This window comes from Hipposideros armiger, unplaced genomic scaffold (assembly GCF_001890085.2).
Source record: "Hipposideros armiger isolate ML-2016 unplaced genomic scaffold, ASM189008v1 scaffold_128, whole genome shotgun sequence".
Lineage (NCBI taxonomy): Eukaryota > Metazoa > Chordata > Mammalia > Chiroptera > Hipposideridae > Hipposideros > Hipposideros armiger.
The window spans coordinates 3,207,364-3,222,379 of record NW_017731478.1 but is presented as its reverse complement, the minus strand read 5'-3'; the positions used below and the strand labels follow the sequence as shown (position 1 = coordinate 3,222,379).

Genomic DNA, 15,016 nt, shown 5'->3' with positions numbered 1-15,016 from the left:
ACCAGAAGCTGGGCTGCCATGAGTTGCCAGCGATGGCGTAGGCTGCAGCCCCTGTGGCAGTGGGCTGCCATGAGCTACCGTGAGTGGCTGGCAGCCAGCGTGAGCGGCTGGCAGCCGGTGTGAGCTGCCAAGAGCCACAGTGAGCGGCTGTCCAGAGGCCGGCGACCAATCTGCCTCACCCGGGAAGAGCGCAATTATAATACCAACATGGGCCAGTGAAGGGACGTCCTCCACAACTAGACTGAAGAACAAAACGACAGCAGCTCGTTTGTTCCCCTCCCCCAATTCCTCAAAATCTTAAAAAAAAAAAATTTAGATTCATATTTTGAATAAGGTATTAACAGCTAATGAACTGACCAAAAGGCTGGAAACCAGAAGCAGAGCCACCTCATGCATAAACAAAGAGAGCACATGGTTAAGGGGTCTGGCTCTGAGCTATCAGGGAAACCAAGTGAGGACTGTGTGACCTTGGGCAAGTTCCTTCACCTCTCTGAGCCCATTCCCTCAACTGCCTCCTATTGTGAGGATCAAAGGAGACAATGCATGCACAGCACTTGGCACCTAGTAAGTGTTCAATAAAGGGTAGCTCCCATTAATATTATTTATAAACCAGGTGTGTCTTTCTGGCAAACAGGTGGCTGGCCTGCCAGACACACCCTTAAATAGGTGCTGATGTGTTACAAGGCCCCAGAACAAAGCTAGTGAACTGAGGTGGGGCTGGACTCTGGATCTGAGAAGCTGTCCTGTAAACAAAGGTCTCTACTAGGCAATATTAGAGGTTGGTACTGGGACAATAGTTTCCATGTAGTGAGTGCTCATTGTATGCCAGATACAATACTAAGGAGTGCGCACACATATCTCATTTTATCCTCCCAACAGCCCCATGAGGTAGGTATGACTAGTCTTCCCATCTTACCGGTAAGAAAAATGAGTCCCAGAGAAGGCAAGTCACTTACCCAAAGTCACCCAGCACAGCCAGGGTTTGAATGGAGGCAGCCTTTGGCACCTGCACTCAAAACCGCTGCACTGGGCCTCCCTGGGGGAAATCACTGATGCTTTTCTGTGTCTGCCACGCAGCTTTGCCCTGGTGAGTAACAAGCTGTACCAGCGGAAGGAGCCTCTTATCAGTTCTGTTCACACCAAGGTGAAAGGGGTAGCAGAGGTGAGAGGGGAGATTTTGGAGAATGGAATGAAGAAGGAAGTGCAGAGTATCTTCGACACCGCGGATTACACCTTCCCCTTGCAGGTGAGCACCTGTCAGCATCCTCCCAGGACTGTCTCTGGTCACTGCCACCAGGGCCTTGTCCCGACCTCCCCCGGGACCTAGAGCCTTACTCCAGAAAAACATTGGCCCTATTTTAAAAGCTCTGTGAAAATCCCAACTGAGAAAACCTAAAAATTTTAAATTGGGTCAGATCCAACAGCTCAAAAGAGACGATTCTTTGCTTTATCGAGTCCTGCAGGGGTTCTCAAAATAGCAGGATGTCCTGGTGCATTTAAAACGCGATTTAATTCACTCACACTCTGATTGACACACCACTGTTTAGAAGCACGGCCATCAAGTCAGCACAGAAGGGCAAAGAACTTTCTGCCTGGAGCAGACCTGCCCTTCTATTCAATCTATTGTTTGTGTGGCATTTTATCAATAAGAATGTCTCCAGAAAAACTCTTGGGTATGTTTTTGCACAGAGGAAGGAAATACATGACAAAAAAAATAAAGGGTGTAGGTTGAAGAGAAAGGGCACGTGACCGTTTAAAAATGAAAATTAGAACTGTCAAAAAGGAGAAATCAAAGTGAGGTTGAGAACACCAAAGAAGGGGTGGGGTGGGAGGGACCTAGGGGCACATTTGCAGCCTCTGGGTGCTGGAAAGTTTTGCAAAACCATAAAACCCTAGCTGCTATCTGTTTCTAATCGCGGGTCATTAAAATCTCCAGCTACTTCCCAAGTGGTGGGATGCCCTATTGCCCTTTAATGAAGGTCCTGGAGAATCTGAACAGTGCTGTGATGAAGCCAACACCCCCGCCTCCGCCTCCCTAGGTCTCTCCAGCTTCAACATAATGGGATTTTACTGTGTCCAAAAAATGAAAAGGCTGCGTTTGAGGCTGGAATGGAAAGTGAATAGTCAACCGGTTTCCATGCCTCTGCGCCCCCTCGACTCAGCAGGGCGGCTCATCCAGCTTTGCTATTAAACCCTCCATGGAGTACTGAGTTGCTCCTGGACCGTGATTTTCTAGACTGAAGCTTAGAAGAGTGGAAAGGTTCCCCACCACCGGCCACTTAGCAAGCTGGATTATTATGATTAAGCAGCTCTGTTCTCAAAGGCCTGGTACTTAACTTCTCTCCTTTTCTCCGCAGGGAAACTCCTTCTTTGTGATGACAAACTTTCTCAAGACAGAAGGCCAGAAGCAGGGGCTGTGTCCTGAGGTAAGGAGGGGGCTCAGAACGGTTGGATGGGTGAAAAAGAGTTCCTAGAAGAGGCACGGGTCAGAGAAAGTGGAAATTCAGATCAGGGATGTCCTCAAGCCCACAAATACTCACTGAACCTCTTTTGTGGGGAGTAGGTCTGGGCTGGGTGGAAGAAAGGTGAGAAGGTGTTGCAGTTCTCTCTCTGTAGCCACCCAATCCCCACAGTGTCCAGCCCTGGCACTAAGAGCCTGTGCAGGCGAGAGGCCTGCTTTCTCCATTGCTTGCTCCTGTGCAGCTCATGACAACATGGATCCTTAGCATTTTGGCAGCATTTCACATGTTAGCAGAGCCTCCCAACAACTTTAGGAGGGTAACAGCAATCCCAGCCCTATTTTACAGGCCAGAACACAGATCAGAGAGGTTAAGTACTTCCCCCAGGTCACCCAGCTTGCTGGAGGCAGAGCCAAGCCTTGAACCCAGATATCCTCTTTGACAGTTCCCCTTTGCACAGTCCGCTGTGAACTGTCTGCAGGGCCAGGCCTGGGAAGGTTGTCAACAGCTCAAGTGTGCCTTTTCAGCCCACTTCTTAAGAGTTTAAGCATCTAGTACCAGGTGAATGCTCCACGTCTCCCCCCCACCACCACCACCCAAGCAGTTTTTTCCAACTTGGCTTTGCCCTCGCCATGCTCTTAACCTTCCCCTACCTCTTCCTGGAAAAAACCTTCTTCCCTATCCAAATGTATTGGTCCTATTCCGTCCCTTCCCAGTCCTGCTCTCGGCCCTTTAAGATAACTGGCAATTCTGGTAAGTTTATCTAGAGTGATGTGTTAGTAGGCATTACCTACTGCTGGCACCCCGCCACCCTTTCCCTCTCAGGTGATATACCTGCACTTTACCAGAAAACATCCCAACACAGCGCTGTGGCGCCATCGAGCGGGTCTCCTGCCTATGGGGGACCAGACTTACCCGTGGGTCTTGCTCATCAGCCCACTCAGGTGACAAGGTCTTGAGAACTCAGAGTAGATATGTTCTCTCCTACTACAGACTTTGCTGTCATTTCCACCTAAACTGGGAGCCAAGCTAACATGCCCTTGGTATNGGGAAAGTCGTTGAGATTCAGAGCATTTGGCTCGGGACTCTGAAGAACCTCTTTATAGTGGGTACCCTCCTCTACATCTGGTGAGTCAGGTGCAGTGTGCCAGCCTGAGAGCTCATTGGGCCTCACTCTCCATCCTTCCCTCCTCCCCTGCCCCCCTGCACCCCTGCCCTCCACAGCCCTCCTCTTCAGCCTGTGAATGCCCAGGCTCCTTTCGCATTAACCCTCTTCCACCTTCTCAGACTCTCTTCAGCTTTCCCCTCCCCCATCTCTACCCATCCTACAAGGCCCGGCTAAACAGCCCCTCTGTGTCCCTGTTCGTGCCAGGGACCAGTGGTTTTGCGGGCTTCATAGATGAAGCACAGAATTGTAGCTTCTTAGAGCTGACAGGTCATAGGGGTTGGGGAGCCAGGCAATTATCTCCTCATTCGATGAGTCGGGAGACAGCTGCTGGGACAGTCGTTAGAATGTTCTTTCCATCAGGCAGGGGGCTGCAAACTCATTTCCTCTTTTTTCTATTGATGTGGCTCTGAAGCACTTTAATTCTTAAAATGATACGTTCATGATAATACAAAGACAAGTTTTCTGATTTAGGAGGAGGCTGGATTCCATTAAGGCTGATCTCTAATGTGTGCATTCTGGGCCACACTGACCAGTGTTATTCTGGGAGGGGGGGAACGCTGCAAGATCCAACACAAAAAACACGGCACATACCATTACATGTTGTGATGCAAGGCCGAAATGTATTGTTGAGCAAGTGTTATCTATTTGTCTATGGAATTATATTTAATAGCTCTCTCATATATGCTGATTGAGTCTCAAATCTGGGTCTCTAGCCCAGCGTCTTTCCTGATGAGCTTTTCTTTTAATGGATGTTACAGAGATATTAAAATATATTGAGAATAATATGATAAACACCCATAGACCACCATCCAACTTAAGAAATAAAATTATTACTAATCCAGTTCTAGCTCCCTTCCTCTCCGCTTAAAACCACCATCCTGAATTTGGTGCCTGTCATTCTATGTTTCCCCTTATACTTCTACAACATATGTCTATATCTATAAAAATATTTTTCCTTTTTTTTATTGAGGTGAAATTCATACAACATAAAAGTAACCATTTTAAAGTGTACAATTCAGTGGCATTTAGTGACTTTGCAATGTCGTGCCACCATCACCTCTACCTAGTTCCAAAACATTTTCATCACCCCAAAAGGAACCCCACACCCATTATGCAGTTAATTCCCATTTCCCCCTCCCCCAACCCCTGGCAGCCATCAATTGACTCTCTATCTCTATGGATTTACCTATTCTGGATCTTTCATATCAATGGAATCCTACAATATGGGACCTTTTGCGCCTGTCTTCTTTCACTTAGCGTCATGCTTTCGAGGTTCATCCACAGTACAGCAGGTCTTAGCACTTCATTCCTTTTATGGCTGAATAATATCGTATGGATGGACCACATTTTGTTTATCCATTCATCTACTGATGAACATTTGGGGTGTTTCCACCTTTTGGCTGATGTGAATAGTGCTGCTATGAATATACATGGATGTGTATTTGTCGGAGTATTGAAGGTTGTTTTGGAGTTCTTCAAACCTTATACTGTGGCATGCTTTGTGTGATCAACATTATGTTATTTTCATACTGATACCAGTAGTTCTCCTCTCATTTTCTCTGCTATAGAGCATCCCACTATGTGAATCCAACAATTTATTTACCCATTCAGTGTTCGAGGACATTTAGGTTATCTCCACTTTTTTCTCTTACAAATAATGCTGCCATAGACATTCTCGTACAGAACTCCTTGGGCACACAGATGAGGGTGTCTCTAGGGCATCCATCTAAGAGTGGAGCTGCTGGGTCATAGGGAAGGCACTACTTCAAGAGGATTTCCTATTGCCAAATAGGAGTTGTCTTTTCATGGGCCTCCCAGGAGTTCTCAACCCTGGCTGTACATTAGACTCAGCTGGGGCACTTTTAAAAGATATACAGTAATACTTTGGTTTGCGAGCATAATTTGTTCTGGAAACAAACTACTCATATTGCAAGACATCACTCATTTACCACATTAAAATGTATTAGAAATGTTTGCTCGTCTTGCAGAACACTCACAAACCACGTTACTCGCAATCCAAGGTTTTACTATATGGCACCTGGATAAGCACCCATACCTATTGAATCAGGGTTTCCAATTGGGGGCTGCCATTTTGAAAGCTCCCTGGGTGATTGTACATCACAGGAAAGATTGAGAACAGCTGGGGCCATCTCTTGCTGCCCCCTCATCATGGTTTCCAAGGTCAGCTCCTAGAGGGCAGCTATTGTATTAGACGTCCTAATATTACTCACATATTAGGGGCTGGGCAGAGGGACGAGACCAAATAAATACACGCTGAACAAATAAACATGAGCATCTAGAATACACTCTTAATTATTCAGGGCAATGGGAGACAGGGAAGCCAGATACTTGGGGATGGAGTCTACCATTTTTTTTTTAAGATTTTTATTGGGGAATTGGGGGGATGGGAACAGTGCTCGGGAATTGGGGGAAGGGGAACAGACAAGTTGTTGTCGTTTTTTTGTTCTTCAGTCTAGTTGTGGAGGACGTTGCTTCACTGGCCCAAGTTGGCACCATCATTGCGCTCTTCCCGGGCGAGGCAGATNTACCTTTTTATCCACAGCCAATTCTCTCCATCTTTAACAGAATGTCAAAAACCTTGACTGTATCACTATATTCACAATGCTCAGCCCCATGCCTCGTATAATAAGTATTTGCTGGATGGATGGATGGGTGGATGGGTGGATGGGTGGATGGGTGGATGGATGATGGATGGATGGATGGATGATGGATGGATGGATAGATGAATGATGAATGGATGGGTGGATGGATGGATGGATGGATGAATGATGGATGGATGGGTGGATGGATGGATGGATGGATGGTAGGTAGGCCTTTCTGCAGTCTAGAATTTGGGCTCCACTAACTCATGCAGAATTTTATGACACTCAGAGCCTCTAGAGAATGACTGATAGAGTCAAATGACGTGTGTGGCCCCGTGCTGAAGGGTGGGAATGTCAAGATAAGAAAATTATCATCCCAGCTTTGCTGGAATGCCAAGCCTATTGGAAAAGATACAAGATGGGGTGTGCTGGAACTGGCTTATACTGGCTCTGAGCAAATTATGCTCATCCCTTCCCAACTCCAAGTTCAGTGATGTTCCATTGGGAGCTTGAAATCAGACATGGCAAGGGGCCGGCCAAGTGACTCAGTTGGTTAAGAGCTCGCTTAAGAGTTTGAGCTCTGAGCAACAGCGGTTTGATGCCCGGCCTGAGCTGAGCTGCCGCTGTTGGCAGGATGGCTCAGCTAAACAAAAAAGAAGAAATCTGCCATGGTGTGAATATTTATACCACAATAATCAGTAGATGCTACATGTCAAGGCTTCCTACCCCACCTCGGGGAGCTGGTTGGTAAACATTTACCAGCACACCACTGCACATACCTAAACATATAATTATATCAGAGTGTGAGAAGTGTCACAGTAAACGCCATGGGGTCTCAAGAAGGGAGAAATTCTTCCTGGAGAAGCTGGAGAATTTTAGAAGCTTTCGCCCACTAGGTTGCATTTCTCTTCACTCGTCGCAATGACCCAAGCAAGAAACCAGGAGCCTCTCGTCCCACTGGCCCGCTGACCCCCTTGGTCCCTATGGTCACTGATCCCCATTTTGCCTTTCTCTTTCTCAGGCCTGCGCTCTTGAACAGTGCCGAAAACTTCACTGTGCTTATCAAGAATAATATCGACTTCCCTGGCCACAACTACACCACGTAAGTGCCCAGAATGTCTGGCCATGTTAGCTCCCTACTGCTATGTAACATATTACTCCAAAAATTAGAAGCTTAGAACAACAAACATATCATCTCCCACAGTTTCTGTGGATCGGGATTCTGGGAGTGACTCCACCGAATGAATGGCTCTGGCTCAGGGTCTCTCAAGTGGCAGTCAAGCTGTCAATGAGGCTGGGGTCACCTCCAGGCTTGACTGGGGCTGGAAGATCCTCTTTCAGCCACTCATGTGGCTGTTGGCAGGAGGGCTCAGCTCCTCACCACGTGGACCTCTCCCTAGAACTGCTTGAGTATCCTTAGGCCATGGCAGCTGGCTTCTTCCCCCAGAGCAAATGATCCAAGAAAGACAGCAAGCAAGAACATCATAACCAAAATGGAAGCAGAAGTCTCTTATAACCTAATCTTGGGAAGTGACATACCATCACTTCTGCCATAGGCTATTGGTCACACAGATCGACCCTGGTACAAGGTGGGAGGGGACTACTCAAGGGTGTGACTATCAGGAGGTGGGGATCACTGGGGGCCCTCATGGAGCCCAGTTACCACAGTGGCTCACTCCTATTAGAGATGGAACCCAGTATTCAATAGAGATGTTTGTTTGTTTGCTTTCCATTTGTACAGGAGAAACATCTCGCCAGATTTAAACATCTCTTGCACATTTCACAAGACTCAGAACCCACTGTGTCCCATTTTCCGACTAGGAGATATCTTCCGAGAAACAGGAGATAATTTTTCAGAAGTGGCAATTCAGGTGGGTGGTGCCTTTGTACCGCGAGGTGTGGGTGTTGGGTTGGGAGATGGAAGATGTCAAATGGCCAAGAGGCTGGGCCACAGGGTCTCAATAAGTTGGCTACCTTTATTGGGCATTCAGTCAATCCATGCACAGCGCCAAGGATTTTCAGTACATTACCTTGACATACAACCTTATGAATGACATACTTGGTGTATGAATTTCCTAGGGTTGCTATAACAAACTACCGCAAGCTTGGTGGCTTAAAACACACATACTTCTTATTTTCTTTTATAATTCTGGGGTCAGAAGTCTAAAAGTCAGTTTCACGGGGTCGAAATCAAGCTGTCAGCAGGGCCACGCTGGCACCAAAGGCTCTAGGGGATAACTTCCTTGCCTTTTCCACTTTTTAGAGCTGCATTCCTTGCCTTTCTTGGCTCATAGCCCCCTTCTCCCAGCTTCAAAGGCAGCATAGCATCTTGCTTCAGTGGTCACAGGGATTTCTTATTCTGTGTCAAATTTCCCTCTGCCTCCATTTATAAGAGGCAGCACTTAGGGCCCATCCAGGTAATCCAGGACAATCTTCCTATCTCAAGATCCTTAATGGAACTGCAGCTGCAAAGTTTCTTTTGCCATATAAGGTTAACATATTTGGAGGTTCCAGGGATCAGGACCTGAGATTAGGAATGTCTTTGGGGGCTATTGTTTAGACTACCACACATGGATTAGTCAGGATTCTTCTAGATACAGTTTATAGAAACCCAACTCAAATGCTGTAGGCAAACCATTAAAAAGTAATTTGAGGGGGCAAATAACAGAAACCAAACTCAACTGGCTTAAGCTAAAAAAGGAACCATATTTTCTTGTGTAAAAAGACCATGGGAACGGACGTGCTAAGAGACCCAAGGCATCTTTCTACCTCGGGAACTTTCTCTCTGTTCCCTCTGCCTGGAATACTCTTGCCCCAGGCATAGCATTAGCTGTCTCCCTCCCATGCTTCCAATATTCACTCTAATATAAGCTCAGTGAAGCTTTCCCTTAACACTATTTTTAAAACTTACAATTAATAATTTAATTAAAATGAGGTGAAATCAAAAATATATTTACTTGCTCATACTAGCCACATTTCAAGTGCCCAATAGCTATATGTGGCCAGTAGCTGCTGTTTTGTACAGCATGACTATAGAATATTTCCATCATCATAGAAAATTCTATTGAACAATGCTTGTCTAGACTTTTACTTAATAGCTAAGTGGCTCCAGCCAACAGAGAACCTCTTTTCTCAAGGTTCTGGTAAAAAGTCTCAGGGAGGGCTCTTACTGGCCTACCTTGAGCCACATCCCTATCCCAGAACCAGTCACCAGCTACAGAGGGACACATTGTCCTGATTGGGCCTGGGTCATGTGCCCACTCCTGGAGCTGGGAAAGAGGGCAGCCCCAGTCAAACCACTGAGAGTTGGAGAGGTGTTTCTCAAAAGGAAAGTCCAGGTACTCTTAGCAGAAGAAGGAAGGAGAATTAGACATTGAGTGACAAAAACATTCAATATTCACTATAGTATGTAGCGTGCTTGGCTTCGTGCCTGACAATAAATGACAGTTGTGGTTCTTTATTATTTCCCCTTTCTCCAACTCGGAGCCTGCCTGTTTCTCCTCTCTGCATCCCCAGCATGTAGCAATACTGTCTGGAAATGCTGGATTTCATGACTCAAAGACGTTTTTTCACATCTTCATAGTTCTGAAATCAGGAAGTGCCTTCATTTGATGGAGTCTCTATTTCACTGACAGTATTCTCTTCTTAGAGGAACATAAAAAAAGATTATGTGTCTTACAAGCAATGGTGGCTTAGATTAAATGAAATATGATAGTGCTCAAAATATTTGTAGAAACAAAGAAGTACAAGTACAAGTAAGGGGTTAAGAGATTCCTTAGAATTTCAGAGGAGAGAGGGGTCACCTTGAATTGAGGAGGACAGGGGTGACTGAGGAAAGATGTGAGCTGGGTATTTTTTATTTTTTTTTTAGCTGAGCCATCCTGCCACCTGTTGGCAGCTCAGCAGCAGCTCAGCTCAGCCCTGGCATCNGATGCTCCAGGAAGATGTGCCATGTTTATTCTGGGACCTTGCACATCCCTGGACATGCTGTACACTCTTAAAGGGACTCAAATGCCCATTGAGAAGGCAAGTCCTAGTTCACTTATTGCAGGCGAGAGAATACACCCTGTTCAGCTCCCCACTCAGGACTCTTTTCTTGCAAAAGAGCCGAAGAAGCTACCAGCATCCATGGTCTTTCTGTGTTCTGACACTTTAAAAAATAACAACAAAAACACGTTTGCTGTGTTGTGTGCTTGGTTAGCCTCATATCAGTTTTTGTTTCAGATGAGGTTTCACGGAAACCAAAACTGCTAAGGTTGAAAAGCATCAGCAGTCTCTTGCACGGGTTGAGTTGGTGATGGGCCCCCTAGAGAGTTTCCTCCCCAGTTTTTTCACACGCATGCTTCTGTGACCTTTTGTCCCCACAGGAATTCAGACCGGAAAGTGTATCGTGTATAAAGGAAACGAGAAGACCTGTGAGGTCTCTGCCTGGTGTCCCACTGAGGCAACGGAAAAGGCACCACGGTGAGTGGCAGGGTGGGGACACACACGGTGGCCCTCAGCAGTGAGCGGATGAGGCCTTGCCAGGTGCTGCTCCGGCTTCTCTTCTCAGGGAAGTCCCCCAGAGTCCCACAGGCTTGGGGATCTCTGTGCCAGGCACAATGGTGGTTGCCGGGAGGGCCATGCTCGTTGTTAAAATACTGAAATAACTCTGTGCTGGTTGGTAAATAGCTACTATCCTGAGCACCCCGGGGCGCCACTGTCCCCTTTCTGTAGCAGCACATCCAGGGCACCTCCAGACCCCTCCTCCAGTGCTACAGCAAGGTCCATTCTGAATTGGTCAGTGTCCATGCTGAGTGATTAAGGATGGGAGGGTGGCAGGGAGGGCGGAAAGGAAAAAGGAAGGAAGGAAGGGGAAAGGAAGGGAAAGGAAGGGAAGGGAGGAAAGGAAGGGAAGTTTACTTAAACGGTCACTGCGACATATAGGTTTGAAGATCCCTGTGATGACTCTTCTCTTTAACACACAAGGTCAGGCCCAGGAGGCAGAGCTTGATGTTACACCTCAGAAACTATAGGGACTGATGTATTTCAGCAAGAGAATAGAAAGACCTAGATTCAAATCCTGGCTCTAACACTTCCTTGCTGTGTGACCATGGGCAAGTGGGTTAACCTCTCTGAGCTTCAGTTTCCTCATCTGTAAGCTGAGGATAAGAATTGCGCCTACCTCACTGGGCTGTTGTAAGAATTAAATGAGATGATATTTGTACAGTGATTGCAACATGAGTCTAGTACCTGGCATATAGTAAGTGCTCAATAATGCACACACACACACATACACACACACACACACACACACACACACACGATTTGACCCTAGAAATTTGGTGGTTCTAGACTAGCACTGTCCAATGGAACTTGCTGCAATAATTGCAATAATGGTACCACCCAGGTTCATTTCTAGGTCAAGGGAGTTTGTCAAAGAAGGATTTGCTTAGGGACAGTAGCCTACCCTCAAGTAGACCCTAGTTCAAGGCAAGGGGCCTCTTGATTGTCTGGTTTTCAGTCCTGGCTCTGCCACCAACTCACTCACCAGATAAAGACTGCATATCTCCAATGTGCTGGTCTCCGGACTGCAATTTTACATGACCTTGGGCAAGCAACTTCCAGAACTTCAGTTTCCTCAGATATTATACTAAAATCATTCGTGTAATCATGCATTCATTCAATACATCCACTACCATGTAGTAGGTGTCAGATATTTATTTCATGTGTAACTACACACAAGAGGCTGTGCTACATTGTATGTGAAATAAAAAAACCCAGATATGGAGCAGGTGCCAAGGCTCTTGCAATCTAATAGAAGAGATAAGATAGATGCACAGAGAGCTGTAATTCAAGATAGAAAACTATACTCGTGTCATGAGAGAGAAATAAAGGGCTTTGATCCTTCAAATTTCAGGGGCCTATAGTCCTCTGGTTCTTACAGTGCTGTCTAGGAAGCATGAGATTTAGAACACTCTAAAGGCAAATAGTCTGGCACATGGCAGGGATTTGTCATAAATAAGATTTTCCTTTACGCAAATGACAGATATATAACTTAAACTGGCTTCAGAAACAAAGGGATGTTATTTTTTGGCTTGTGTTTTTGACTCCTGTAAATGAGGAGTCCAGAAATACAGCTTCAGGTAAGGCTTGATCCAGGCTTCAAATGATGTCATGAAGATTCTCTCTCTCTTGCTCCCACCAGCCCCAGTTATTCTTCCTTCCATTTTGGCTTTCCTCAGACTGTGGTCCGGTGAACTCCAGGTTTACACTGTCCTTACTACTAACAGTCCAAAAGAAAATGAATTTTTCTTTCCCAATAGTTCCTGCAAAAGCCCTGGGATGTTCTTATTGGCCTAAGTCATGTGACAATCTGTGAACCAATCACTGTGGCTAAGGGGATTGGATTACACTGTTTGGCCAGCTCTGGGTCACTTGCCCACACCAGGAGCTGTAGGGATGAGCAGGAGATGGACTCATCCCCACCCAAGCCTCTGGTCTGAGAGAAGAGACCTGGTTTCACCAAAGGGAGAAAAGTGAGGGGCTACTGACAGAAGGGAAATGGATGCTGAACAGGCAAAAATTACACTGTTCTCTATAGTTATGTCCCGAATAGAGCCGAAATTGGGCTCTGGAAGTCCTGGAATGAAAAGTAGGTCATTCTTGGCACCCCCTTCCAAATTCCCTCCACCTTTCCCTGGTGTTACTCCCAATATATTCTGCCACCTATTCAAGCAACAGGGTACCAGCTATACCTTTTTATCCACAGCCAATTCTCTCCATCTTTAACAGAATGTCAAAAACCTTGACTGTATCACTATATTCACAATGCTCAGCCCCATGCCTCGTATAATAAGTATTTGCTGGATGGATGGATGGGTGGATGGGTGGATGGGTGGATGGGTGGATGGATGATGGATGGATGGATGGATGATGGATGGATGGATAGATGAATGATGAATGGATGGGTGGATGGATGGATGGATGGATGAATGATGGATGGATGGGTGGATGGATGGATGGATGGATGGTAGGTAGGCCTTTCTGCAGTCTAGAATTTGGGCTCCACTAACTCATGCAGAATTTTATGACACTCAGAGCCTCTAGAGAATGACTGATAGAGTCAAATGACGTGTGTGGCCCCGTGCTGAAGGGTGGGAATGTCAAGATAAGAAAATTATCATCCCAGCTTTGCTGGAATGCCAAGCCTATTGGAAAAGATACAAGATGGGGTGTGCTGGAACTGGCTTATACTGGCTCTGAGCAAATTATGCTCATCCCTTCCCAACTCCAAGTTCAGTGATGTTCCATTGGGAGCTTGAAATCAGACATGGCAAGGGGCCGGCCNCTGCTGGATCACTGTAAAAGCCCCAGACTGCACAGAAGATAACGAGCAGAGGCCGTTTTCACAGAGGCTATGTCCTTCTCTGGTTACCCTAACTAAGGCTGGCCGTGAAACCTGGTCCCTGGAAAATGGGAAGTCCACTGCGTAAACCACACATCTCTCTCTTCCTTAGTCCCCTAGTGCTGACACCTGCCTGACCTCCTCATGTAGCAGAGTGCTGGCTTCCTCCCCTGTTCTCGCATTTCCTGTTGACCTTTTGTGCGTGTTCACTCAGTTCTGTAGCCACTGGTCTGTGTGGACCAGGCCACCTGGGCTCCACCCTGAGGGCAGTCCCTGAAAGTGCTCCCAGCTGCCCTGATGTCCGCTTTTGAGATTTTTATTTACTTTTTATTGAGATATACTTCAGATAATATAAAACCCACCATGTTAAAGTGTACAATTCAGTGGGTTTTAGTATATTTACAATGTTGTGCAACCATCACTATTATCTAATTTCAGAAAATTTCCATCACCCCCCCAAAAAAAACCTCATACCCGTTAGCAGTCACTCCCCATTGCCCCCTCCCTCAGCCCCTGGCCACCACTGACCTACTTTTTGTCTCTATGGATTTGCCTATTCTGGAATTTCATATAAATGGAACCATACAATACATGGCCTTTTGCATGTGGCTTCTTTCACGTACCACACTGTTTTCAAGGTTCACCTGTGTTGTAGCGCGTGTCAGCACTTCATTCCTTTTTTATGGTCGAATAATATTCAATTGTATGAATGTACTGCATTTTATTTGTTCATTCATTAGTGGATGGATATTTGGGCTATTTCCACTTTTTGGCTATTATGAATAGCGCTGCTATGTACATCTGCGTACAAGTTTTTGTGTGGCTATAGACACCTGCTTTCCCACGCCTTAGGGGCACACGATGCTTACTCCCTCCCCACTATCCTGTCCTTCTCTCTGCAGCATCCTGCACGCAGGACAATCTGTTCCTCTGACCGCAACTGTAAAAAGGGATGGATGGACCCACAGAGCAAAGGTGTGTTCTGGTTTTGGGTGGGACCCTGGGGATGGATGGTGTGGCATCTTGGTGACATTCACGATGCTCTCGAGTTCAAATCTTTAGCTCCAGTGCTCAGCTGCCCTCTCCTACCCTCACCAAGCCATGGGCGAGCCTTGGCTCTGTCCCCAGAGGACCAGCTGCTAACTATGAATGTGACTCTAATTCCCCAGTGAGGGCAGCTCCTGAAAACCTTGCGGAATCAGCACCTTCAAGGTTTGGATAGAAAAATTCGATGACTGATGGCATCACCTGAGTATTCGAAACTTTCCCTCTTGAATGTCCCCAAAGGCTGAGGAGCTTGAACTTGTACCCTCATTACACCTGGGGCCATACCTATAATAACCTGGACAATTTCCATATCTATTGTTTTCACTTAAAGAGACATGTGACAAAAAAAAAA

The 15,016-nt window shown here is 46.3% G+C and overlaps 2 protein-coding genes across 4 annotated transcripts in view; one reads left to right on the top strand and one right to left on the bottom strand.

The window, feature by feature from the left end:
• The window catches only part of IFT81 (intraflagellar transport 81), a 192,523-nt gene that overhangs the window by 124,315 nt on the left and 53,192 nt on the right, over positions 1-15,016 (bottom strand). The gene's annotated exons all lie outside the window — the stretch shown is intronic.
• Positions 1-15,016, top strand: part of P2RX7 (purinergic receptor P2X 7) — a 45,230-nt gene that overhangs the window by 8,630 nt on the left and 21,584 nt on the right. Inside the window, exons 3-7 of the mRNA XM_019648889.1 lie at positions 971-1,246; positions 2,358-2,426; positions 3,747-3,916; positions 7,252-7,332; positions 7,972-8,101. Coding sequence (XP_019504434.1) covers positions 971-1,246; positions 2,358-2,426; positions 3,747-3,916; positions 7,252-7,332; positions 7,972-8,101 — 726 coding nt within the window. The remainder of the gene's footprint in view (positions 1-970; positions 1,247-2,357; positions 2,427-3,746; positions 3,917-7,251; positions 7,333-7,971; positions 8,102-15,016) is intronic.